Below are 27,473 nucleotides of genomic sequence, written 5' to 3'. Positions count from 1 at the left end.
CTAGCATTGTCTCTGAGTCCTGTGAGTCCTTCAAGTCATTAAACATGTGGGTGGCTGTGGGACTCCAGAAACATGTATCCATTTTTTATATGTAACATTTCTAAATTAGTTTGCTTTGGGTATGTTTTTGAAAACAGCAAATAGTTGGGTTTTGTGAGCAAGATTTAATTTTTTTTCTATTAATAGGTGATGTAAACTCATTCATATTGTTATGACAGATATGTTTGGTCTCAACTATCATATTTCATAATTATGTGTTCTGCATTGTGTTTCTTTTGACATGTGTTAATATATCATTTGCTCTTTAAAACATTTAGGGAAATGTATTAGTTTTCTATGGCTAAGCAATAAAGTACCACAAATTCATAGCTTTCAACAATACTCTACTAGGTCACCTTCTGTAGCTCAGCAGTCTGGCACACCATCACTGGGTTCTCTGTTAAGCTGAAATTATCCGTCTATCCTTATATCAGGTGGGCTACTCAGCTCAGGTGTCAGCTACTGTGTTCTCATCTGGAGCCTGGGGTAACTTTGCAAGCTCATTCCTGTTACTGACAGAATTTAATTCCTTCTGGGTGTAAGACTGAAGTCTCCATTTCCTTGCCTGCTGTCAGCTAGGGCCACTCTCCACTTCCAGAGGCCACTTGTATTCCTTGTTGCATACTCCCATCCACCTTGAAGTCAGCAACAGCATAACAAATCTTTTTCATGCTTCAAATCTTTTTGACTTCCCTGTTAACAGCCTGTTTTAAAGGGCTCGTGTGATTACATTAGGCCCACCTGGATAATTTCTTTTGCCATTTAACATACATAATCAAGGTATGGTATCTCATGAGCTTCAGTCTTGGGATTAGAGCAGGAATTCTTATAGGACTGTTTTCAGAATTACTTTAAAAAATAGCTTTATAAAGACATAATTTACACACCATAAGGTTCACTCTTTTAAAGTACAATTCAGTGGTTTGTAGTATATTCTGAGTTATGCATCCTAACCCCAAAAAGAAACCCTATGCCTATTAGCAGTCCCCTATCCCCTCAGCCTCTGAAAACCACTAATCTATTTTCAGTCTCTAGAGATTGGCCTATGCTGGACATTTCATATAAATGAACTCATACAACATGTGGCTATTGCAATTGGCTTCTTTCATTTTGTTCTTAAGGTCATCCATGTTGCAGCATGTCTCAGTACTTCTTTCACATGGCTCAATAATTTTCGACTATATAGATCTAATACATTTTGTATATCCCATTCATCAGCTGATGGACATTTGGGTTGTTTCCACATTTGACTTATGAATAATGCTGCTGCCAACAACATGTACAAGTGTTTGCATGCAATTATGTTTTCATTTCTCTGGGGTATGTACCTAGAAATGGAATTGCTGGGTCATCTGGTAACTCTATGTTTTGTGTGTGTTTAACCTTTGGAGGAAGTGCCAAACTGGTCTCTGAAACTGCTGTGCCATTTTACATTCCCACCAGCAGTTTATGATTTCTCCACATCCTCACCAACATTTGTGTCTATCTTTTTGATTATGGCCATCCTAGTAGGTGTGAAGTGGTATCTCATTGTGGTTTTGACCTATATCACCTAATGGCTATCATTTTTACATGTGCTTATTGGCCAACTGTTTATCTTCTTTGGAGAAATGTCTAATCTGATCCTTTCAAATTAGATTTGCCTTTTACTGTTGAGCTGTAGTAGTTATTTATAGATTCCATCTATAAGTCCCTTTTCATATATATGATTTGCAAATATCCTCTATTTTGTGGATTGTCTTACTTTCTTGATGATATTCTTAAAAAGCACAAGTATTTTTAGTTTTGATGAAATCCAATTTCTTTTGTTGCTCGTGCATTCATTTAGTGTCATACCTAAGATCTAGTGCCTAATCCAAGGTCACTTAAAAACTAACCTAAGGCCTATGTTTTCTTCCAAGAGTTTTATAGTTTTAGCTCTTACATTTAGATTTAAGATCTACTTGGAGATAATTTTTGTATGATTTCAGGTAGAGGTCCAATTTCATTATTTTACATGTGGATATCCAGAGTCATTTGCTGGAAAGCCTATTTTTTCCCACTGAGTTTTCTTGACGTTCTTGTTGAAAATCAATGAACCATAAATGTGACAGTTTATTTTTGGTGTCTCAATCCTATTCCATTAATATATATTTCTATTTTTATGCCAGTGTCACTCTGAAGATTACTGTAACTTTGCAGTGAATTTTACTGTAGTAAAATACACAAAAAATTGATCATTTTAGGCTAGGCACAGTGGCTCACACTTACAATCCCAGTACTTTGGGAGGCCAAGAGGGGAGGACTGCTTGAGGCCAGGAGTTGGAGACTGGCCTGAGTAACATAGTGAGACCCTGTCTCTACAAAAAATTTAAAAATTAACCAGGCATGGTAGCATGAGCCTATAGTTTATCTAGCCTATCTACTCAAGAGGCTGAGGCAGGAGAATCACTTGAGCCCAGGAATTTAAGGTTACAGTGAGTTATGAATGTGCCACTGCACTCCAGCCTGGGTGACAAAGCAAGACCCTCTTTAAAAAAATTACCATTTTAACCATTTCAGGGTTCCCATCATTCCCTAAGAACGGCTTATTGTGCTTAAACTGTTTGTACAAACAATATGGTTAATGCTGAACACCTGCTTTTCTTCAGGGAGTCTGGAATTCTGGTACATACTAAGTACCTGGCTAGGCAGAGGGTGCCTATGTGACTGATTTCCAATAAAAGGTCTCAACTCTTAGGCTCAGGTGAGCTCTTCTACTCTAGACATTTCAGACATGTTGCAGCATGTTGCTATAGAAATTGTGTCCCATGTGATTTCACTAGAAGACTCTTGAAAACTTGCACCTGGTTTTCTTGACCTCCCCACATGCACTTTTCCCTTTGCTGATTGTTTCTTATCCTCTTGCTGTAATAAATCACAGCCATGAGTATGACTATCTCCCGAGTCCTGAATTTTTCCTAGTGAATTATCCAATCTGGTGTGGTCTTGGGACACTTTTAAAATTCCTGATCTCAAGGGGAAAGCTGCCAGTTTTTCACCACTAAGCATGATATTAGCTATGGGTTTTTCACAGTTGCCCTTTATCAGGTTGTTCTTCAAGAAGTTCTATCTCTATTCTATTTGATTTCTAGTTTGTTGGGGTTTTTTATTAAATCATTAAAGGGTATTAAGTTTTGTCAAGTGGTTTTTCTGCACTTATTGAGTTGATTATATGATTTTTGTCTTTTGCTCTATCAATAAAGTATATTACATTAATTGATTTTCATACGTTAAACCACACATTCCTAGGATAGATTACACTTGGTCTTGGGCATTACAGAAAAGAGACAAATTTAAAAAGTAACCAAATACATACATAATTTCAAATAGTGATAAGTGCTGTGAAGAATAAAAAAATGGGGTAAGGGAAAAGAGAGCAATAAGGAAGGTTGTTATTAGAAGTACATTCACGGCAGGCTTTTCTGAGGTAAAGATACTTAACCAAAGGTCTGAATGACATGAAGAGAGAGATTCAGAGGAAGATAATTCTAGGTGGAGGGTCTAGCAGTATTGCAAAGGCCTTGAAGCAGGGATAAGCTTAATGAGTTTAAGGCAAGAAGGTCACTGTGGCCAAGACAGAGTGAAAATAAAGGCAGAAAGATAAGATCATAGAAGGACTTGCGGGTCATGGTACAGATGTTTGGATTTCATTATAATTGTGAAGGAAAGGCAACTGAAGAATGCTTTTCAGCCTGCCTAGACGACATTTCTCCTCCTTGGTTTTCTTGCTACTTCCCATTTGTCTTTCAAAATTTAGCATCATCTCCTCTGGAAAATGTTCCTTGACTTGACAGATAAGGTCAGTCCCCTCTTCCTCTGTGCTACCTCTGAACAATAGATTACTGACCTCCTTTCACACTTTTAGGGACCCAGTCTATTTTTTCACAGAACTGTATCTTTTTCATCTCTGTAGCCTTAGACTCTAACATAGTGGTGGGTACTAAATAAACGTTCGATAAAAGAAAAACTCTAACCCATTCAGTGGTGCAAGCTTTGACTCCTTTGGACCACTTCAGGCCTGTGGTCGCTGTTGCCCTGCGAGGTTGGCTGCACCATTTTTGCAGCTCGCTCTGCTACCAGAGGAAGGGCTTGGGTTTCAGGGATACTGCTATGGCTAAGAATGCCTCTCGGGAGACCCAACCTCCCAAATGTCAGGTGCTTGCTGCCTCCCCTTTGCACGCCTTTGCCCTTCCTTCCTGAGCCTTAGGGTGGGACCTCAGGTGAGGGTGACTGGAGGGAACCTTCGGGCTTTCCAGCTCTGCCTCAGAACACTCCCGGAAAACCCGGCTCCCCCTCTTTCCTCAACAACCGAAGTCACAGTGTTGACGCCCACTCACATACACTGTCCTAAGCCGTGCCGCCCACCCCGCACCTCAAGCCGCCGCTCCCCCTTTCTTCTACTCCACACCCGGTAGGCCGTGTCCCCTCTCACCTAGGATGCGGGTGACGCCCAAGGTCAGCTTCTCCAAGTGCGGCTTGTTGCAGCCCAGCAACGGGGGCGACGTCTTCTCCATGGCTCGCGTCCCTGCTCCGCGCGCGGCCGGTGAAGCTGCTGCGGCCGGAGTGGAGAGCGGGGCGGGCCGGAGGAGGGCCCGACCCCGCCTCAGCGCCTCAGCCGTCAAGTTCACGGCATGCCGGGAGCTGTAGTTCTCGGCGCCTGAGAGCGCGGCGCGGTGGATATGGGGGCTCAGGGCTGGTCTGGCAGCAGTAGCTCCGCGCAGCGCTCGTTCCCGCGGCCCCGGGCTGGGCCCCCCGCGGCAGCCCCGGCACACACCTTCCCCTCCGCCAGGACCCCCTCGCCCCGCCGCCGCCGGCAGCGCAAGCGGGGGCGGGCCTCTGCGCCGTGCGGCCAATGGGGACTGAGCCCGGAGGCCGGGGCGTGGCGGCCCCGACGCGACGCCCGGAGTGGCGGTTGTTTCAAGATGGCGGACCTGGCGGGCCCCTCCCGTCCGGACGGCGCGGCGTTCTGGAGCCGGGACTGTATCCTTTGCCCGCCTGGCAGGGGGCGCCGGCGCCCTCGGGGTGGCGGGAGGTGAGGGGTCGCGTGGGACTCTTGAGTGCAGAGAAGTTCGGCGCCAACCTCGGGGACGGGACGTGCTGTCCTGCCTCAGTCTAGATGCCGGGCTTTCCCTTTGCTTGGGCATTAGGTGGCCAAGAGAGCTTGATACTGTCTCCAGGCTGGAATTCCGGTTATGGGGACGCAAAACAGTTGGTTCCCAGCCCTCATTGGGGGTGAACTCGGGAAAGGTAGCCTAGAGTTGTGGCCCATCCTGGGGCTGGGAAGGTCCCTCTGCCGACCCTCCCACAGTGACCCCACGCCGACCGACCGTGCGGAGAGAGCTTGTGGTTCAGGGAAGAGTGGGTGTTTGCTGGACTTGGGGCCTTTTGTTTTGATTTAGGATTGTCCTTAATTTGTGCTGTTAGGAGTAAGTCAGGACCTTATCGGACTTCAAAGGCCTTTCAGTGGTGATATATTTCCGTACTGGGCTTTAGGAGAGGTGTGGGGCTTGGTTTCATGGGGAGGTGGTCTGGTGGCTCTGTTTACAATATAAGATGTGAAGTAGTGTTGACTGGTAGATTATGGGTCACCCACTGGCAGGGATCGAAGTTCTGGGATTGTTTTGAAGTGGAGAAACTGGAGCTTTTTAGCCTCGTGCTGGTATTTCCAGTTCAATGGCTATGATGACATGTTTGTGCGGCATGAGTTGTTCTTTCCCTGGATTAGGTAGACTGTTCTAGCCTGAGATTTGGTCCTCATAACTTACTTTGTGTTCATTAGAGGGAGGGCAATTAGTGTTATTGAGTGCCTGCATCTTTTTGTCTGTTCACTGGGATTGGTGATGGCATTGTTTGAAGCATTGCTGTTACCTTTGGCAGAATCACTCTTTGGACGTTCTACTTAGTTCCTGGTGAAACTTAACAAAATTTTGTTATGAATTCACCTTATTGAGTTGGTAGGATTAGAGTGTCATGTGTGGAGAGGGGAATGTTTTTGCATTCTGTATTGCTCTGTGTTGTGTTATGCACTTGCTAGACATAATTACCACTTGTCTCTGATAGGTTGGTGAGAAGCAAATGAAATCATGTACCTACACTGTGGATGAAAGCACACTAGTGCAATGTGCAAATTAAATGTTTTCCTTTACCTATCAGGAGAGAATATTTACACTGGGAACAGCTGTGCTGAATTAGGAAGTCAGGAAACTGGGGATGAGTCTTTTCTCATGAAACACGGCCTCTGTATTGATAGGATCTTGTGATAGAGGAGATATGTGAAGATTATTAGCTTATAACAACCAATGGTATTGTTCCGATATGGAATAAATGGTTGGAGGGAGACAATCTATTGCAGTGGGACCAAATAAGTTAATTAACAAGTATATGGATTGAACCTGTATTCTTGATCTTAGCTGCTCAGTACTCCCATTTATTCATGTAGTCATATCACTATTTCATGTAAAAGCCATATCTACTCCTTCATCTCTTACCTTCTTTCTTACTCCCAAAATTTAATATAAAATACTCTTCTCATTGACAGTGAGGAATTGAAATTGTATGGGGAAAAAATGGTGGTGATTACATCCTGTAGTAATTCAGATATATGAAAGGAATTGCAAGGTTAAGAGCGTCACCTTTTAACTCAGCCTATTCCACATAATGACCAATTAACATCCAGCCTCAGATATTTTCATTTTAAATCTCTATAGAACATCAAAACAATGTCAAATGTAAATTTGTTATTGAATATTTACTGAAAACTGTAATGATAGTTATGAATCATTTGCTTTAGTCTTGTGTCTTTGGATCTTGATCTCTTCTTATCACATTGATGATTTCCCAGAACACACGAGAGCCTCTATAGTAGAATTTTCAATAGAAAAAGGCCAAAAAATATGGATCCATAATCTGGTATTCTTTTCACACTATTGAAAAAAAGATTTTCAATGCTTCCCCTAAACAGAGACATGTGATTGGGAGATTTCTCCATCTTGGATGTTTCCATCATGAGAGGACAGATCATCTATGACTGAATGTCACCTTTCCTACTGTTCTTGTGAATGATGCACTTCATGCACAGTATGATTCAGCAGTGCTATTTTGCACAAGGTATATCTTAGTACATAATGTATAAACAATGAGTATGCCATGTTTGTCATTTTTATGGGTTAAATCTTCCCACAAAATATGCTCTTGTCAGTCGTAAATTACTTCCTCCTCCATTATAGTTCCTAGTAATGTCAGAGGAAGTGAGTGTTTCTGCTTTGTCCAAGTTTGATTGCTTAAATGCACTCAAATGTATTAACATTAGCAGTATTAGTAACTTGATATTAACAAATATGAACTTCAAGTCATATTTTTGACCTGGTGAAAAGCATTACAGTATCTATAATCTCTGCCATTGAGATTTCAAATAATGGTAGATAGAGACTTCATGTTGATGTAAAACTAACATATTAACCCAGAAAATCTCTGTAGTGAATAAAAACTACATATACATATACTGTTGGCAACTGATTCAAACTCAGTAGGTTAGAATAGGGTGGGCAGTACTAAGTTTATTTTCTTCAGATCCTGGATACCTGGGATAGAGATTCTTTTTCCTACTTTTGCCCTGGGTTTCTAATTATAGTCAGCCCTCTGTATCTGAGATCCAGCATCTGCAATTGAACAGCAGATCAAAAATATTCAAGGAAAAAAATTTAAAAATACAATAATACTGATTTAAAAATACAGTATAACAACTATTTACATAGCATTTACATTGTATTAGATATTATAAGTAATCTAGAGATGATTTAAATTGTACAGGAGGATGTGTATAGATTATATGCAAATATTGTGCCATTTTATAAGGGACTTGAGCATTCATAGATTTTGTTATTTGTTGGTGTGGGGGATCTGGAACCAATCCCCCTAGGACAAGGGTGGGGAACCTACAACCTCAAGGATACCTGTGGCCCTCCTGATCTCCAAGTGCAGCCTCTCAACTGAATCCAGACTTCACAGAACTCTTTATTAAAAAAATTTGTTCTGTAAAATTTGGATTCAGTCAAAAGGCCACACTCAAGAATTCAGGAAGGCCTAGGATATCAAGGGACAACTGTACTACTTTAATTCTGGGGATTTGGATAGATGGCTATCAGTATTAGAGATGCTTTATAACTTGCTATACTTGTCTTTTTGAGGCACTTCCAAAGAAATCAAAGTAGAAGTGAAGTGGCACATGTGACCCACTAGTAGGTCTAATACATTTTGGTATATAATATGTCTCTGTGACCACCCCATAAAATATATGTTTGTTGGGAAATTCTGTACTTGAAGAAGATAAATATTTAGATTCTTAAAATAGTGATTTGAAAATATATTACAGATTATGACAAAGGATAGGTTGGATAGAAGCAATTTCAAATATTTTCTTATTTTTAAAAACTTTTGAAGGTAGTTTATTTAGAGTGTTTTATATTTGAAAAGAAATTTGTTAAGGTATAGCTAGAAGTAATAGGTTTTGTCTGCATATTTTGAATGAGATAGATAACACTGAAAGTTGGACAATGCTTTATAAAATTAAATATCAATTTAATTCTTTCATAAATTGCTTACTAGTCAGGCATTCTTTTATATTTGGGGGTGCTACATTGAAGAAAACAAAAACATCACCCTCTTGGTGCTTATATTTTGGTGAGCTGAGATGAAGCCATAAATAAGTAAACTATGTTTTACATCCAGTGATTATGGATACTATGGAGGAAAATAGGAAAGTGACAGGTAGTAGAGGAAGGGAGACAGGTTGTAAGAAGAGAGAATTGTTGCAATTTTGAGAACCTATGTGGTTAGGAAGTGAAAGCCTCCATCAGAAGGTAACATATGATGTTATGACATAAGTCCTAAGTGTGGTGAAGGAGTGAACCATGAAGATTTTGGGGATAGAACTTTCTGAGTAGAAGAAATATTAAACACAGAAGTTCTGAGGCAGGAGCTTGCACAGCTCATTAATAACTCTAAGGAAGCCAGGAATGAGTAAGGGGAAAAGTAGTAGGGAATGAGGTCAGGGAGGCAATGGGGTATAGAGATCAGATCTTGAGCACTGTAGGCCCACATAAATACAATACTTTTGGCTCTGTGTGTGTGTGTGTGTGTGTGTGTGTGTGTGTGTGTGTGAGAGAGAGAGAGAGAGAGGGGGGAGGGAGGGAGGGAGGGAGAGAGGAGAGAGAGTGAACCTGCTGTGCAGTTCAAAATACTTTGGCTTTTTACACCCAAAGGGCAAATATTAAAAACAAAAAAACGAAATACTTTGGTTTTTAATATGAATGAGAAATGACATTTTTGAAATGATCATTCTGAATACTGTGAAAAATAGGCTATTGAGGGGTCATGCACAGAAATGAGAGAGAGCAGTTAGGAGCTTCTTGCCATAATCCTGGTGAGAGGAGAAGGTGACTTGGATCAAGGGGATAGTGTTGGTGAGAAGTGGTTGTACTGTATATATGTTTTAAAGGTGGAGCCAGCAGGAGTTTCTGAATGTGAAGTATGAGTGAAAGAGAAGTCTAGAATAACCCCATGTTTTTGGCCTGAGAAGTGGGAAGGAAGGATGGAATTGCCTTTTACTGGGTGGGGTGGGCAGGAGGAGTTGCTGTGGGAGGAGCAGCTTTTGAAATGAAGATTAGGACATTGGTTTTGACATGTTGAATTTGGGATTTTTTTTTTTTTACATGTAAAGTGGTAATGTCAGGTTTAGGTGATAGGCTCCTGGTAAAGATTTGGCAGAAAGAAGTCAGCATATTGATGAAGTTTAAAGACATGAGAACTGAATGAGATCACCAAAGGAATGAGTAGATAGAAAAATGTTCCAAGGAATGGGTGCTGGGGCACCCCAAGGTTTATAGGTGAAGAAGAGTTTGAGCAAACTGAGAAGGAATGGTTAGAAAAGTAGGAAGAAAGTTTTCAGTGTGTGGTATCTTTGAAGCCAAGCTAAAAAAGGTGGGAATTTGGGGTGGTTATTTGCTTGTTTTTTGCTTTGTTGTTTCTTGCTTTGAAGGCAAACAAAAAAGGAGGAGAGTGGTCATCTATGTCAAAAATTATTGATTAGATCAAATACAAAGAGACCTGAGAATTGACTGGTGGATTTAATGATGCAGGCCATTGTAACTGTTAAAAGTAGTTGTACTGGATTGATGGAGTCAAAAACTTGATTGGGGTAGGTTCAGCTGAAGATTGATTGGGAGAAGAGACACTGGAGACAGTAAGTCTTAGATGACTCTTTCCTGAAGTTTTACTGTAAAGGGGAGCAAGAATGACAGTAGTTGGAGGGGGATATAGAGTCAAGAGAGTTTTTTTTTTTTTTTCTGAAAAAAATAATTATTACATGTTTGGATGCTAATGGAAAAAGTTTAATGGGATAAAATGGTTGATTCAGGAGAAAGAGAATATCAGGAGCAACATCCTTAAGTAAAAAGAAAGAATGGTATTTTTTTGTGTGATAGGAACATGAATAGTTCATCCATAGCACAAAGAAGGAAAGTGGAGTATATGAGGATAGATACAGGAAAGTTGATCAGGTATGCTGGTAAAAGTTTAGGGAAGGTCTTTATAGTTTGTTTTTCTTAAAGAAATAGGAAGCAAAGTTGAGCATAAGGATGAGAGAAATGAGAGAAATGAGGAGAAGGTGAAAAATACCTTGAGCATCTAAAAGAAGGTGAAACTGCATGGGGTCCCCAGGGACTGGTCTCTTCCAGCTGTGAGCATACTCTGTTGTGAACTGTCTAGGGAAGTATCATATGTTTTATAGGACTCAGTTATATTAGTCTTTCCATAGGTCATCCTTGGAAAATATAGTGAAAATTCACCATTACTGTATTTTCTAATTAAAGACACTGCTATATGGAGCCTGTCTTGCATCATTGTCTTGGATTTTTCGCCCAGGTACTTTTTCCCCCCGCATGCACGTTTCAAACAGCAAATAATTATTTAGCACCTACTGTGTGTGCTAGACCCTGGGCTAATCTCAAAGGATATTTAAAAAGTATCAGTTTTTGATGTTGAAGAGCCTATACAATTTAATTTTGTAAAGCTATTTTAGATTGGGTGTCAATAAACTTGGAGATTCTTTCTTTGCTCCCATATTAGTTATCTATTTCCATGGAGTAGTGGGTTCTAATTTTTTTGTTTGTTTACTTGCCTTACCTGTCTCCCAAAACTTTCTAAGTGCAATCTCTGATATTTAAGGGAATTGAAAACTTAGGGGCACTAGTTATAAGCCAAAATTTTGAAGCTGTTATAGTGCATGTGCTGCTGCAGAGAGCTGTTATAAACTAACTGGCAGCTCAGACAGTATGTACTATCTTAGTATTCCTGAATTCCTGTAGAAGACTAGGTATTTCCAATCAGTATCCCTTGAAAATCTTCCATTACTAGCATTGATACTGAGCTGAAATATATTAACCTGTTGAACACATTATTAAATCTATTCTAGTGTTTTCCAGGAAGAATATAGTTAATAATTGCTTTGTTTAGAAATCTTTGAAAACATTGTATTAAAGATGAATATAATACTTTGAAATTTTGTAGATCATTTGGGAAAAAAATGTTTAGATACGTCCTTCCTTGAAGTGTAATAGAAGGTTATCAAATTATGGACATATCTGAGTTTGGATAGAGTTCTCAGTAAAATTTTGTTTCTAGAAAGAAAGCTTTCTTACTATATTGGTTCTCTTTCTGTAGCAGGGTTATGATCTTAGCCTTTCTAAATTTTTCCTTTTGAAATTCAAAATAGTTCTTTTTGACTTAAATTTCTTCTACTTTTTAAATAGTAGGGCTTCTTGGGACATTTCATGAATGTACTGCAGAAGAATAAATAATTGCCTTTGTGTTTGCATGATTGACTTGCCCTCAAACAGTGTTTGTTCTTCAAAGCTAAAGCCCATCTTGAAATTACTTAATTCTTTCTGCCTAAAATAACTTGTCAGTTCCCCAGTAATGACCAAACTGGAGCACTTAATTCTTTGTTTACAAAAGGAAAGGAAATGGAAAAGAACCTACCAGCAGAATGTATATTGTAGGTTAATCCACTTGGGAATAAGACTAGATAAATTTTCATGGAACAAGGCCTTCCAAAATTTTTATAAAACATAAGTTATAAATATACAGAGATGAACTTTTAAAGAGTATTAATTTTGCTACACTTAATTCTATTACTTTTCTTTTTAGTTTTGTTTTTAAAAGTTATAAATTCCCAGGTCAAAGAGGTGATAAATTGTAACATGTACAGAACAGAGACAGCATTTGGATACTGGGTAATCTTTTATTGTATTTTCCTTCATATTGTCCTGCATAGTTTCTGATGAAGAACAATCAGTAGTATATGTTCCAGGTATGATTTTTTTTATGTTAAAATTTGGGAAGCTTCCTTTGCTCCTTAAGTGGTACGAGAAAATAAAACATTAGGACAACTTTGCAGGTATAACTAGATACAGAACAGTACATCAGAACCTAAACTTTTTTTGAATATTTGGCATGACCCTATAAAAGTTTGAAGTACTGGCTCATCTTGGGGACTGGATGGGCAAGTCAGCTTTTAACAAACTTGTAGAATACTTCAGGTATTAAGGGGAAAGAGAGTTTTTTCTTATTTTTTTATTTTATGAATGATAGCCTAAATTTAACGTTTCAAAGAAAAGTGTGAAAACTTGATACAGGGCATATGTAAGGGACTTTTCAAAGTTTACTGGTTATAACTAGATGAATTATAAAACCAAACCATTGAGAGTACCCTCATTATGTGAAAAACATCTTTGATTTTTCCCTAAATTAAAGTATCTATGGCATATTGTAATTTATTGGTTTTAATGTGACTTATGTTCAGAACACCTTTTAAAATTAATTCAATTGAGCAGGACATAGTAGTACCTGCTTATACTCCCAGTCACTTGAGAGGCTGAGGCAGGGGGATCGCTTGACCCCAGGAGTTGGAGTTCAGTCTGGGAGACATAGGAGACCTCATCTCTAAAAAAATAAATTAAAAAATTAAAAATTTTCACACTTATAACTTTGACTCAAGCGGTACAAAAGCAATCCATGTGTCCAAAATATTTGTACCCCCATAATATTCTGAATAAAAAAATCCCTGAAACTTAAAAGAAATTTAGATTAAAATATATAATCTTCAAAAAAATTAAAAAATTTTCAATCAAATCTTTAATGTATTTTTTAAAAATATAAACTTTTCATGATCCACATGTTAAAAGCTTTAAAATGCAGTAAGATAGTTTTCCCATTAGGTTGCTAAAGTAGAGGATACCAAGGAAGAAGTTGATGGGGGGAGGGCTTATGAGAATAAGACATAATTTTGAAATCTTGTTTAATGGAAACCCTTAGGAATTACTACAGAACAAAATACCAGATCAAGACACACGTTGACAAGTCAAAAAGCTGATGTTAAAATTAAGACTTCTAGGGTGACTGATGCTTCAATCTCCATGGAATCTTTAAAAGGTGCAGGTGATTCCGTAGATGAACAGGTCAGTAATTGCTTATTTTTTTCTTATTCTCTAGTCTTTACAAGTTCTGACCAATAAGGGTAGAAGGACCTTTGAAAATACCTTAGGTGATCTACAAGCATCTTAAAAGATATACTGGATTCCAGGATCCTTTGATCATGCTGTATTTGATATACAGTATCTAGGTTACTCAGGGATTTTGCTCTAAAATTTCTAGACTTGTAAGCCTTAGCTAAGAAAATGTATAATTTTGTTATGTCTCAAAAGACCTACATTCTTATCTGTGGTGTTAATAAAGCAAATTGATAAGAATTTTTAAATTAGGCATCCTTTTTGATATTTGTCCATGTGAATTGATTATTATTATTTTGTCTTTTTTGAGACAGGCTCGTAGGCTGTAGTACAGTGACATGATCATAGCTCTTTGCAACCTCAGAGTCTTGTGCTCAAACAATCCTCTGGCCTCAGCCTCTCAAGAGTGCTGGACTTTGAGCCACTGCACCTACCTGGCTGTGATAGTAACAGGAAGCAAATAGGAAGGGATATACCATTTCTTCCTGGTCTCTGTCTAGTTCTTTCTACTGGCGTGGTTTAACAGAGAACCAAGTGGCAAAGGAGAAATGAGATTTCCAGAGTCTTAGACTCGCTATCTCAAAGCAGAAAATGGAAGGATGGGTTGGAAGGTACAAGTTAGGAGCATAACAACTAGTACTTGAAGAATTCATTATATATTGGGGGGAGGGGGGAAAGGGCATTTATTGAAACCTTAAAATCTGTACCCCCATAATATGCCGAAATAAAAAAAAATCATTATATAAATATGCCATGGTTTTACTATTCTTTAGTTGATAGACATTTGTGTTTTCAGGTTTTTGCTGTTAAACCCAGTGCTGCTAAAGTTTTTGCCTATGTGTGAGGGTTTCTGTTCTTTGTTCATTTACTCACTGCACCACTATTAAAATGTCTTTTCATGGTTTATCAGCATCTTCTTCCATTGCCAGATCTAGTGCCTTCTTTCCCCTGTCTATCTGACATTTTTGTTCATTAGCACTGTTGACCCCACATTCTTCTTGAAACTCTTTCTTCTTTTTTGCCCCACAATATAATAAATATGCTTCTGATTCTCCTCCTGTCCTTTCAAATGCCAATTTAGATTAAAGTCAAATTAATTACATTAAAATTAAATGCCAGTCTTCTTAAATTTGTAGATGATTTTTAAAAACTAGTATTTTTCTTAATTTTAAAGGTAATGTATATAATAGTTATTAATGAACATTTTAAAGCATAGAAAAGTATAAATAAAATAATAAAAATCTAAATATCATCCATAATACCATATGGCTGAGTTTTAAATTTTTATGATTTTTCTCTGACTTGAGAGTCAGATGTACCTTTCCAACTTCCTGCATAGACATTTCCACATGAATGTCTTGTTGACATCTTAAATTGAGCATTTCTAAAGCCAAACTTATTTTATTTTCTTCTGTATCCTTTTCTCCATTTCCTTTTCCTACCCTCTTTCCCATCTTTGATTATTTCTATTTCCAGGATTCATTTTAGGGGTCTTCATTTCTGCTTGGCTCCCTGAAGTAATTGGACTACCTTACTTTGGTGGTTGCACAAATGCCAAGGATCATAGTTCCGTCCTTTTACATGTTTCTTATGGTTCTCTTGTGATTCCCTGAGTTTCATGTCTTTAAAGACCCCTCTTAATTCGAAATTCCTCTTCTGTCATAAGTGAAGTATCCCAAGAATGGAAAAACAAGCACCAGATATATTCTCCAGCAAACTGGTATTAACTGAGTAGCACCTAAGTGGACACATAGGTACTACAGTAATAGAGTATTGGGGAAGGGGGGGAGGGGGGCAGGTATATACATACATAACGAGTGATAGGCGCACCATCTGAGGGATGGTCATGCTGGAGACTCAGACTTTTGGGGGGAAGGGGGGAAGGGCATTTATTGAAACTTTAAAATCTGTACCCCCATAATATGCCGAAATAAAAAAAAAAAAAAAAAGACCCCTCTTAATGATGCCAAAGTACCAGGGAGAACTTTTCATAGCACAAAAGATAAAGATAGTATGATGTTTAAGAGCAGACTCTAGAGCCTATGTTTGCATCCTAATTCTGCTGTTTAAATATTATAATCCTGGATATGTACCCTTAATGTAGAACAGGAGTAATAACTATGTAATAACATTGTTGTGAAAATGAAATGGAATAACAAGTACAAAGTACTTGGACTATTCCTGGCATGTGGTAAGCACTAGATATAAATGTTAGCTATTACTATTATTATTCTTTGGTCTAGTATTCTTTGGAATGAACCTTGGGATATTTTGAATGGTTAGTTACTGGTGCCTCTGCTGCCAACCTTAGCAGCCTAGGGGCTATGGTGTAAGAAAAGTTATCACTATCTTCTGTTAGGTATTTGTTTCTGTGACATTCACCCAAGGGAATGTTGTCTCCCTAATATTCCCTAGTATTTAAGCAGGAACATATTCTGCTTTTAAGTTCTTTCTGTGTGCTTTTCTGTGTAGATTTCATGAAGTCCCTAGTGGACAATTAGTTCCTTAGCCTGTTTTTAGTTCACACTAGGCTTAAATGAAACAGGTAGATAGTGTTCCACCAGATAAAAGATATCTAAGAAATTTCACCTTCTACGCTTGTTTTAATAGATTTCTTGAAAAGAGTTAAAAAATTAGTTTTAGAAAACAACCAATTTTTTCTAGTTTAACCAAAAGATTTTTTGTTTTAGAATTCCTGCAGGGGAGAAATAAAGAATGTATCATTGAAGGATTTATGTCTTGAAGACAAAAGACGCATAGCAAACTTAATTAAAGAACTGGCCAGGTAAGACAGAACCTTATATGAAATGCATTATTATATGAGAGAAACTCTTTTTGAAAACAGTAAATTACAAATATGTTTTGATGCCATTGCATTTTTGATTGATCTTATGGGAGCAAAAAGTTTTAGGGAAAAAAGGATACACTGTAAGGCAAAAAAAAAAAAAAAATCTAAAAAGGTTAAAAAAAGAAACACCAGAAGCAAACCACTTTCCAGTTTACATTATCTTATTTAATTTCTCAAATTGTTTGATGGAAATATTTGCAGCAGTCAGCTATCAAGAGGGAAAAGTTTGAAATGTAGCTCTACTGTTGAAATAGGTTGATATTGTAATCAGAGGCATAGCTGTTACCTTCGGTTTTGCTTTAGCATATGAACAGAAAAGAGCATTTTATTTTAGTCTATTACAAGAGTATCTGTTGTCTCTTTGCTAACTTATAATGCTTTGAAATAAGGGATTTTGAATTGGAAAATGATAGTTCTAAATTGTTTGAAAGTACTACAGTTTATTAATGATGTGTATGAGGCACATCTACTTTGTATGTGTAATTTCTTCAATATACATGTCCAGTTTTGGGGTCTTAAAAAGTAATAAATGAAGATATCTATAGAGAAATGTATTAATACAAATTGTAAAAGTTAAGTTTAGGGAGAGACTATACCTAAAAGTTGATAAAATATTACTAGTTTTTGTCATTAAATTGCATATTTCAAAACAGTAGTAGGTGGGTTTTTTTCTTTATTTCTGATCAAAGATAATATTAGGTGTGTTTCAAAATGTTTTTCAAGTTGAGGTCTTAAAATAATGTTTTAGTTGTAGAATATTACTCTAAATCATAGTATCATGGGTATCAAGGTGACCAAAAAAAGTGATGTTTTGGGGATGTGAGAATATACGATGTAAGAATTCAAAATACATGCCGTAGTCTGATTTTAGTGTGTTACCTGAGATAAGCAGTAACTTCTTTCATTAGAATTCTTTGGCTATTCTAGTTACTAGAGTTGTCATTAACCTCAAATAGTGTTCTTTTATTGGGAAAACAGTTAATTGTTATCCTCAGTATTTGAAGATGATCTTCTCATGAGGTTATTTACAACATGATGGCTGTGGATGTCCTTATCACAATTGTTTGATAGCATTGAAAAGCTATTACCATTAGTTTGATACTATTTATTAATGGTTTTGAGTTCTCCCCCTGCAGGGGAGAAATAAAGAATGTATCATTGAAGGATTTCATTGAAGGATATCATCTCATTGACTCATTTTATTTCATCTTCCAAGTTGGGAAATACTCGAAATATTATAGCATGTTGTTTTGGTTTTAATAGTCCTTTACTTTCTAGGAAAATGCGAGATTTTTGATAATTTTTTGATAATTTCTTTATAGAATGTCACTGTGTTGGTACAGGATTAGTATTAGTACAAATCTGCTTATACTTCTTAAGAACCTCATTATTACTCTGTTTACTATTAATATACAGGTATGTATGAATAATGTGTTCTTGATTTCTTAGAATTTGCTAAGTTTCCTCTACTGGATATTTCAATCCACGTTTTTCTACTTGAACTTGCCAAACCATTTTCTTTACATTTTTTTTTTTTTTTTGGCATAAATGTTTCATTGAAGTGGGGATGTAAAGAACAGAATTTCATATACTTCAAGCGCTGGCAACAAAACATTCCAAGTCTTTATGTTTTTTTTTCTTTGGATTTTCAACCTGGGTTCAAATAGCTGTTTTCCCCTTGGCATTAAATAAACTCATTTCTCTTTTATCTTTAAAAAAACCATATTCTTTTGACTATATATTTCCCTTAGTGGCTGACTTCTTTGTACTCCACAACATAACCTAATTCCTAGAAAGAACAATCTATAATATTATATGTTACTCTGTTGCATTTCTTCTTCAAACTTAATTGCTTATCAGTGTATTTATTTATGACTATATCAAAGTACAATTTGTATGCAATAGTATGTGCCCATTAAATTTAATTTTAAAAATTCTTCTTTGTGCTCTTTTGTTATAGCAAGTATGTACCCATTTTAAGTGTATTTTTGAGTAATGTGTATATATCTTACAAATGTAAGATATACATTTCCTATTTATGATCTGTAACATTGTGTTCATTCCAAAAAGTTACCTCTAGGCCTTTTCACTCCTCCACCCCCCATCCCAGGCAACCATTAATGTGGTTTCCACCATTATAGTTTAGTTTTACATGTTCTGACACACCATATAAAGGGCCAGTCAGTATTTACTCCTTTACCGTCTGGCTTCTTTCCCTCGGCATAACGGTTTATATGGATGTCTGTGGAGGTAGGGGTAAGTATACATAAGACAAAATTTACCATCATAACCATTTTTTAAGCATACTGTTTAGTGGCATTGTTACATTCACAGTACTGTGCAACCATCTCCACCATCCCTCTCTAGAACTTTTTTGTCATCTCAAACTGAAACTCTGTACCTATTAAATAATACCTCGTCCTCTCCTTTTAGTAACCACTATTCTGTGTGCCTTTATGAATTTGACTATTCTAGTTACCTCATATAAGTGGAAACATACAATATTTGTCATTTTGTATCTGGCTTATTTCAAAGCATATTTTCAATTTGTCATGTGTAAGACTAGTTCATTTTTTATTGTTGAATAGTATTCCATTGCGTGGCTATACCATTATTTATCTAGTTGTCTGATAACGGACATTTGGGTTATTCCAGTTTTTACCTTTTATGAATGAAACTTCTATTAAACATTGATGTACAAGTTCTTATACGGACATAATTATTTTTCTTCAGTAAATACTAAGTTATATATTAAGTGTATATTTAACTTGAAAAGAAACTGCCAAACTGATTCCCAATGTGGTTGGGAATCTCACTAGCAACTTAGTGTGAGTTCCATTCTGTATAGTCACCAACTTTTGGTATCGTCATGCCTTTAAATTCTAGCGGTTGTAATGAGAATAGTGGTATCACCTTGTAGAATTAATTTGTGTCTCCCCAATGAGTAATGTGATCATTGGCCGTTCTTCTTTTGTGAAGTGTTTATCAAACCTTTTGCCTTTTTTTCACCCATTGCATTCTCTTCTTGATATTGATGTTTTAGAGTTCTTTATATATTCTGTATGCAACTTGTCAAATATATGGAGTTTTTTTCTTCAGTTCGCTGCTTGCTTTATAATTCCCTTGATGTTTTCTTTTGATAAGCAAAATTTTTAATCTTGATGAAGTTCAATTTATCAATTTTTTCTTCTGTGGTTCATGTTTTTAGTAACTCTATCTAAGAAGTCCTGCCCATCCCAAATAGTAAAGATTTTTTTCCTTTCTACAAAATTGCCTCAGCATTTTTGTCAAATTTAGTTGACCATATATGCATGGTATCTTTCTGGGCTCTTTATTCCATTCCTTGATGTACATGTCTGTCCTTATTCCAATACTACATGGACTTGATTATTATAATTTTTTTTTTTTTGGGAGTTTGACATACATCATTTTAATTAATTTGCACAATACTTCTATGAAGCAAGTATTATATACATATGTAAATGAGGAAGGAGACAGGTGTAAGTAACTTGCCCAAGGTTGCACAGGGGGTTACTAGCAAATCTTGAATGTTAATAACCTAAGACACTTTCACTTTTTTGCTCCTTCTCCTATGCCATTTCATGTATTTTAAATTGGCTTTTTATTAGATTATTTTTGAGTTAAGAACTTTGGATATTAGCTAGAATGTAAAAGCGGCAGTTTAAAGATAGAAGATCGCATTATTTTTTTTTTTATTTTTTTTTTTAATTTTGGCATATTATGGGGGTACAGATTTTAAGGTTTCAATAAATGCCCATTTCCCCCCCTCCCCCCAAAAGTCTGAGTCTCCATCATGACCATCCCCCAGATGGTGCACATCTCACTCATTATGTATGTATATACCCGCCCCCCTCCCCCCTCCCACCTGCCCAATACCCTATTACTGTAGCACCTATGTGTCCACTTAGGTGCTACTCAGTTAATACCAGTTTTCTGGAGAATATATCTGGTGCTTGTTTTTCCATTCTTGGGATACTTCACTTAGTAGTATGGGTTCCAGCTCTAACCAGGAAAATATAAGATGTGCTATATCACCATTGTTTCTTAGAGCTGAATAGTACTCCATGGTATACATATACCACATTTTATTAATCCATTCTTGGATGGATGGGCACTTGGGCTGTTTCCACAGCCTTGCAATTATGAATTGTGCTGCTATAAACATTCGAGTGCAGGTGTCTTTTTTGTAGAGTGTCGCTGGATCATTTGGGTAGATGCCCAGCAATGGGATTGCTGGATCAAATGGTAGATTCACTTGTATCGCTTTAAGGTATCTCCATATTGCTTTCCACAGAGGTTGAACTAGTTTGCAGTCCCACCAGCAGTGTAGGAGTGTTCCTCTCTCTCCGCAACCACACCAGCATTTATTGTTTGGAGATTTTTTGATAAAGGCCATTCTCACTGGGGTTAAGTGATATCTCATTGTGGTTTTGATTTGCATTTCCCTGATGATTAGAGATGTTGAGCATTTCTTCATATGTTTGTTGGCCATTCTTCTGTCTTCTTTAGAAAAATTTCTGTTCAAGTCCTTTGCCCACTTTTTAATGGGGTTATTTGATTTTTTCTTCCTAATTTTCGTGAGTTCTAAGTATATTCTAGTTATCAGTCCCTTATCGGATGCATAGGATGCAAAAATTTTCTCCCATTCTGTAGGTTGTCTGTTTACTTTCATGACTATTTCTTTGGCTGTGCAGAAGCTTTGTAGTTTGATCATGTCCCATTTATTTATTTTTGTTGCTGCTGTGATTGCCTTTGGGGACTTCTTCATAAACTCTTTGCCCAGGCCGATGTCTAGGAGAGTGTTTCCAACTTTTTCCTCTAGAGTTCTAATAGTTTCATATCTTAGGTTTAAGTCTGTTATCCAGCGTGAGTTGGTTTTTGTGAGAGGTGAAAGGTGTGGGTCCTGTTTTAGCCTTCTACAGGTGGCTATCCAGTTTTCCCAGCACCATTTATTGAAGAGGGATTCTTTTCCCCAGCGTATGTTTTTGTCTGCTTTGTCAAAGATGAGATGGCTATATGAGGATGGTTTTATATCAGGATTCTCACATCTGTTCCACTGGTCAATATTCCTGTTTTTGTGCCAATACCATATTGTTTTAATTACTACAGCTTTGTAGTATAGTTTGATATCTGGCATATTAATGCCTCCCATTTTGTTTTTGTTGCCTAGAATTGCTCTTGATATTCAGGGTCTTCTTTGGTTCCATACGAAGGGTAAAATTATTTTTTCTATATCTGTGAAGAATGCTGATGGGATTTTAATAGGTATTGCATTGAATCTGTACATCAGTTTGGGTAGTATAGACATTTTGATGATATTGAGTCTGCCCATCCACGAGCATGGTATGGATTTCCATCTGTTTACATCCTCTGCTATTTCCTTCCTCAGTGTTTCATAGTTCTCCCTGTAGAGGTCTTTTACGTCCTTGGTTAAGTAAATTCCTAGGTACTTTAATTTCTTTGTTGCTATTGTGAAGGGAATTGAGTCTTTGATTTGGTTCTCAATTAGATTGTTGTTGGCGTATATGAATGCCTCTGATTTCTGTGTATTGATTTTGTATCCTGAGACTTTACTAAATTCATTGATCAGTTCCAGGAGTTTCTTGGTTGAATCCTTGGGGTTTTCTAGATACAATATCATATCATCAGCAAACAGTGAAAGTTTGATCTCTTCTGCCCCTATTTGGATACCTTTAATTCCATTTTCCTGTCTGATTGCTGTAGCCAAGACTTCCAGCACTATGTTGAACAGAAGTGGAGATAGTGGGCAGCCTTGTCTGGTTCCAGTTCTAAGTGGGAATGCTTTCAATTTTTCCCCATTCAGTATGATGTTGGCTATGGGTCTGTCATATATGGCTTGTATCACTTTTAGGTATGTCCCTTCTATGCCTATTTTCTTAAGTGTTCGTATCATGAAAGGGTGTTGAATTTTGTCAAAAGCTTTTTCTGCATCTATTGAAAGAATCATGTGGTCTTTGTTTTTGCTTCTGTTTATGTGGTGAATTGCATTTATAGATTTACGTATGTTGAACCATCCCTGCATCCCTGGGATGAAGCCCACTTGGTCGTGGTGGATTATTTTTTTGATAAGTGTCTGGATTCGGTTAGCTAAGATTTTGTTGAAAATTTTTGCATCTATATTCATTAGGGATATTGGTCTGTAGTTTTCTTTTTTTGTTGCATCCTTTCCTGGTTTTGGTATCAGAGTAATATTCGCTTCATAAAAGGTGTCGGGGAGGTTTCCGTTCTTCTCGATGTTGTGGAATAGTTTCTGCAAGATAAGTACTAGTTCTTCTTTGTAAGTATGGTAAAATTCAGGAGTGAAGCCATCTGGACCGGGACTTTTCTTTTTAGGGAGATTTTTAATTGCTGTTTCTATTTCAGCTGTTGAGATTGGTCTGTTCAGGGAATCTATTTCTTCCTGGTTGAGCCTAGGGAGGCTGTGTGTTTCTAGAAATTTGTCCATTTCCTCCACATTTTCCAGTTTGTGTGCATAAAGATTTTTGTAGTATTCATAAATTGTATCTTGTATCTCTTTGGGATCAGTTGTGATATCTCCTTTTTTATTCCTGATGGAGCTTATTAGAGATTTCTCTTTTCTGCTTTTCGTTAGCTTAGCCAATGGTGTGTCAATTTTGTTTATTTTTTCAAAGAACCAACTTTTTGTTTTATTAATCTCCTGAATAGCTTTCCTGTTTTCAATTTCGTTTAGTTCTGATTTGATCTTGTTGATCTCACTTCTTCTGCTGGGTTTGGGGTTGTTCTGTTCTTCTTTTTCCAGCTCTTTGAGTCGTTTCATTAGATTGTCTATTTGTGATCTTCTTGTCTTTTGGTTATAGGCATTTATGGAGATAAACTTTCCTCTCAGAACTGCTTTAGCTGTGTCCCAGAGGAGTTGATAACTTGTCTCTCCATTGTCGTTTTCTTCATAGAACTTTTTTATTTCCGTCTTGATTTCTTCATTTACGAAGTAATCATTTAGTAGGAGGTTGTTTAATTTCCACGTTTTTGTGTAGAAATGTGTGTTTCTGTTAGGGTTGATTTCTAGTTTTATTCCACTGTGATCTGAGAAGGTACATGGTATGATTTCTATTTTTTTAAATTTCTTGAGATTTTCTTTGTGTCCTAGGATATGGTCAATCTTAGAGAATGTCCCGTGAGCTGATGAGAAGAACGTATATTCAGTGGATTTTGGGTAGAATGTTCTGTAGATGTCTGTCAGACCCAATTGTTCTAGAGTTTTGTTTAAGTCCATTATTTCTTTATTAATTTTCTGTTTGGAGGATCTGTCTCGTGCCGACAGTGGGGTGTTGAAATCTCCGGCGATTATGGAGTTGCTATTAATCCATTTACTTAGCTCCAGTAAGGTTTGCTTTATGAATCTGGGTGCACCTAAGTTGGGTGCATATATATTTAAAATTGTTGTCTCTTCTTGTTGGACTGTGCCCTTCACCATTATATAATGACCCTCTTTGTCTTTTACTACTTTTGTTGGTTTAAAAACTAAATCGTCTGAAATTAGAACTGCCACACCAGCCTTCTTTTGGCTTCTATTTGCTTGGAATATTGATCTCCACCCTTTTATTTTTAGTCTATATGAATCCTTGCAGGTTAGATGTGTTTCCTGAAGACAGCATATACTTGGCCTGTATTTTCTTATCCATTCAGCCAGCCTATGTCTCTTTAGTGGAGAGTTTAAGCCATTCACATTTATTGAGAGAACTGATAGGTAAGGTAGATTACTGATCATTCTGTTGGGTTGGATGTTGTTGCTATGATTTCTGTCTTGAGCCATTGTAATATCTGGCCTTTAATATCTTTGGGTTTTGGTTGTTTTTATATTCGTGGGTTATTATTATGATGTTCCGTGCATAACGCTGTTTTAAGTACTTCTTGTAGGGCTGGTCTTGTCTTGGTGAATTCTCTGAGCCTTTGCTTGTCTGAGAATGTTTTTATTTCTCCTTCATATATGAAGCTTAGTTTTGCAGGGAATAATATTCTAGGCTGGGCATTGTTTTGTTTCAAAAGAGTGAGAGTGGGGCCCCAGTCTCTCCTTGCTTGTAAAGTCTCATTAGAGAAGTCTGATGTTATTCGAATTGGCTTTCCCTTGTATGTTACTTGCTTCTTTTGTCTTACAGCTCTTAGAAGGGCCTCTTTAGTTGATACTTTGGTCAGTCTGATGACTGCATGTCGTGACGTCTTCCTGTTTGTGTTGAATCTCCCAGGGGTCCTCTGAGCTTCTTGAACTTGTATATCAAGATTTTGAGCAAGGCCTGGGAAATTTTCCTCTATTATATCTTCAAACAGCTTGTCCAACCCTTGAGTGTTGTCTTCTTCCCCTTCTTGTAACCCTATGACCCTCACATTAGGTTTCTTCACATAATCCCACAGCTCTTGTAGGCTTTGCTCTTTTCTCTTGTTTCTCTGCTCTATTTCTGTGACTGATTTATTTAATTGGAGGGTGTTATCTTCAAGCTCTGAGATTCTTTCTTCTGTTTCATCTACCCTGTTCTTGAGACTTTCCACTGTATTTTGTAGTTCCTTGAATTGATTCTTCATTTCCACGAGTTCGGTTACACTTTTCTTCAATGTGTCTATTTCTTTTCCCATATCCTGGAGACTTTTTGTGGTTTCTTTGTGTTGGTTATTGAGTTGTTGTTGCAGCTGGGTGAGTGTTCTTATGATCCACATATGAAATTCCTCTTCTGTCATATTGGTTGCCTGATTTTGGTCGGTGTCCATTTCTAGGGGGCTGGTGCTCCTCTTTGGGGGTGTGTTTTCCGTTTGGTTCTTCATATTTTCTGAGTTCTTTCGCTGATTTCTTCCCATGTCGATCAGTTGTTGTTTCTTTCCTTAGGTTATTGTTTGGGTATTCACACACCTTGTTTAGTTTCTGAGGCGTTAGGTGGTGCCTGTGGGTGAAATTGGACCACTCCCTATATATTGAGTCAGTGGGTGCCGTGGAAAGGCTGTGCAAGATGCCGTCCGTGTCAGTAGATGGCGTTTGCTTGGAAGAACAGGCTATGGTGTTGATTTTGAGTCCTGTTATCAGCCCTCGTTCTGGGCGGAGCTGGGTTGGGTAAGCCTGCCCTCAGGCCATTAGCAGGGGTCAAAGTTCTGTTCTCTGCTTCCAGGGAAAGCTGTCAGGGCGGGGCTGGAATGGTCCCGCTCAGCCAGAAAGTCTGTGTGTGGGGGTGGGGCTGTCTGAGACCCGCAGTCTGGAGCGGGCCTTGCTTCTTTCCACCCTCCCCAACTCTGCAGCTACTCCTGGGCCTCTGCCAGCAGGCCAGACCACAAGCCACCAGGCCTCCCCGGACTGTGATGCCGGTGGGGAGGTTCCCTGCACAGGAACGCCACCTGGGTTGGGCGCACGGCCTCCTCCTGGGAGGAGGGTTGCCCTCTAGGACGCCGATCCGCCCCTGGAGGCACACACACCTCAGTAGGCTGTTCACGTATAACTCTTCTGTGCCCCGGGCATGCTAGCCCTCGGTGCAGGGGATCTGGTCTGCAGGTCCGACCTCTGGGTCCCAGAGTTCAAACTGTATTCCCACCAGGGAGAGGATTTCCGGTCCTAATTCACCCACAGGGAGCCCAAGCTGGGTCTATGTCTCTCAGCCTCTGAGTTGGCACCGTTTTCCTGGGAACACGGTGCCAGCAGCACCTGGGAGGGGGCGCGGGGTCCCAAACGGGAAGGTCCTGTTCCCTGGAGGTGCCTCCGGCTGGTGGCTGTATTGTCTCTCTGGGCAGCCGCGGGTAGGGTCGGCGGAGGGGAGGAGGAGGCAATATGGCGCCTGCCGCGCGGCTCGGGTCTGTGCACACGGAGGTGCCCGGAGGAAGTTGGGAACCTGGTGCCACGTCTGCTACAGGCTCACCGTTGGCAGGCGGCGGCGGTCTCTGGGCTGGTGTCCGCAGGTCTTTCCACCCTCTGGGGAGCCCACCAGCAGTCCCGAATGCAGGGGAGGGGAAACAGCAAATGCACCTACCCTTGCCGCTGGTCTCAGGGCTGCTCCGGTGGTCTCAGCCTCCAGTTCTCCTCCGCAGCCTCCTCCCTTGGAGTCTCCCGGGGTCTCAGGTACCCCTCCTTCCGGCCCTTGTCCGCTGTATGCTCGTCTTCTTGCTTCTTTCCTCTAATTTCTGCTAGAATCTGTCTTTTCTGCAGAGACACTCTGTCTGGCGTGTTATTCGTCCGCCATCTTGCTCCGCCCCCTATAATTTTATATTAAGTCTTAAAATCCTATAGGTCTGTTCTCCTTTTTACAAATATTTTTGGCTCTTTGAGGTCTTTTGCATTTCACTATAAATTTTAGAATCAACTTGTCAATTTCTAAAAGAGAATTGTTTCCTGGAGTTTTGGTTGGGGTGTATTGAATTTATAGATCCATTTGAGGAAAACTAACATTATTGAGTCTTCTAATCTATGAATATGTTGTTATCACCCCATTATTTATTTAAATTTTCTTTTATTTTTCTTGGCAGTGATTTATAATTTTCAGGGTATAGGTCTTAAATATATTTTATTATTAAAATATTTTATGTTTTTAATACGATAGTAAATGATATTATTTTAAAATTTTATTATACATTTAAATTTTAATTATATTTGCTCATATGAGAAACAAATTTTTACATTGGCTTCAACCTTATAAAATTTTCTTGTTACAGTAGTTTTTTGGTAGAAACCTTTGGATTTCCCATATAAAAGATGATGTCATCTACAAATTAAAACAGTTTTACTTTTTCCTTTCCAATCTGTAGAAACTATTTCTTTTTTGTGCCCTTTGGCTTCGGTTAGGACCTCAAGTACAATGTTGAATTAAAGTGGTGGGAGTCCTTGCCTTTTCTTGTTCTTGATCTTAAATCTTTCATCATTAAGTACAATGTAGCTGTAGGTTATTTGTAGATGTTCTTTATCAGGTTGAGGAAATTAATTTTTGTTCCTAGTTTGCTGAGAGTTTTTTTCTTTAATCAAAAATTGGAGT

The 27,473-nt window shown here is 38.2% G+C and overlaps 2 protein-coding genes across 4 annotated transcripts in view; one reads left to right on the top strand and one right to left on the bottom strand.

Annotated features, from left to right (window-relative positions):
- The window catches only part of TPGS2 (tubulin polyglutamylase complex subunit 2), a 39,432-nt gene extending 34,655 nt beyond the window's left edge, over positions 1-4,777 (bottom strand). The window contains exon 1 of one of the 2 annotated variants that reach the window (XM_075993526.1): positions 4,493-4,777. Coding sequence is in view for 1 of the 2 variants with exons in the window: in XM_012751798.3 (XP_012607252.1) it covers positions 4,493-4,574 (82 nt within the window). In the remaining variant the exon portion in view is untranslated. The remainder of the gene's footprint in view (positions 1-4,492) is intronic. The other variant, XM_012751798.3, reaches the window with a different exon arrangement.
- KIAA1328 (KIAA1328 ortholog) overlaps positions 4,740-27,473 on the top strand; it is a 261,285-nt gene continuing 238,551 nt past the window's right edge. For both annotated transcript variants that reach the window (XM_012751793.3, XM_075993497.1), the window contains exons 1-4: positions 4,740-5,040; positions 12,392-12,427; positions 13,432-13,574; positions 16,316-16,410. In XM_012751793.3, the coding sequence (XP_012607247.3) occupies positions 4,740-5,040; positions 12,392-12,427; positions 13,432-13,574; positions 16,316-16,410 (575 nt within the window). The remainder of the gene's footprint in view (positions 5,041-12,391; positions 12,428-13,431; positions 13,575-16,315; positions 16,411-27,473) is intronic.

This window comes from Microcebus murinus, chromosome 17 (genome assembly GCF_040939455.1).
Source record: "Microcebus murinus isolate Inina chromosome 17, M.murinus_Inina_mat1.0, whole genome shotgun sequence".
In the NCBI taxonomy this organism is placed as follows: domain Eukaryota; kingdom Metazoa; phylum Chordata; class Mammalia; order Primates; family Cheirogaleidae; genus Microcebus; species Microcebus murinus.
Note: the sequence above shows the minus strand (reverse complement) of the source record. Positions and strands in the feature narration are given on the sequence as shown.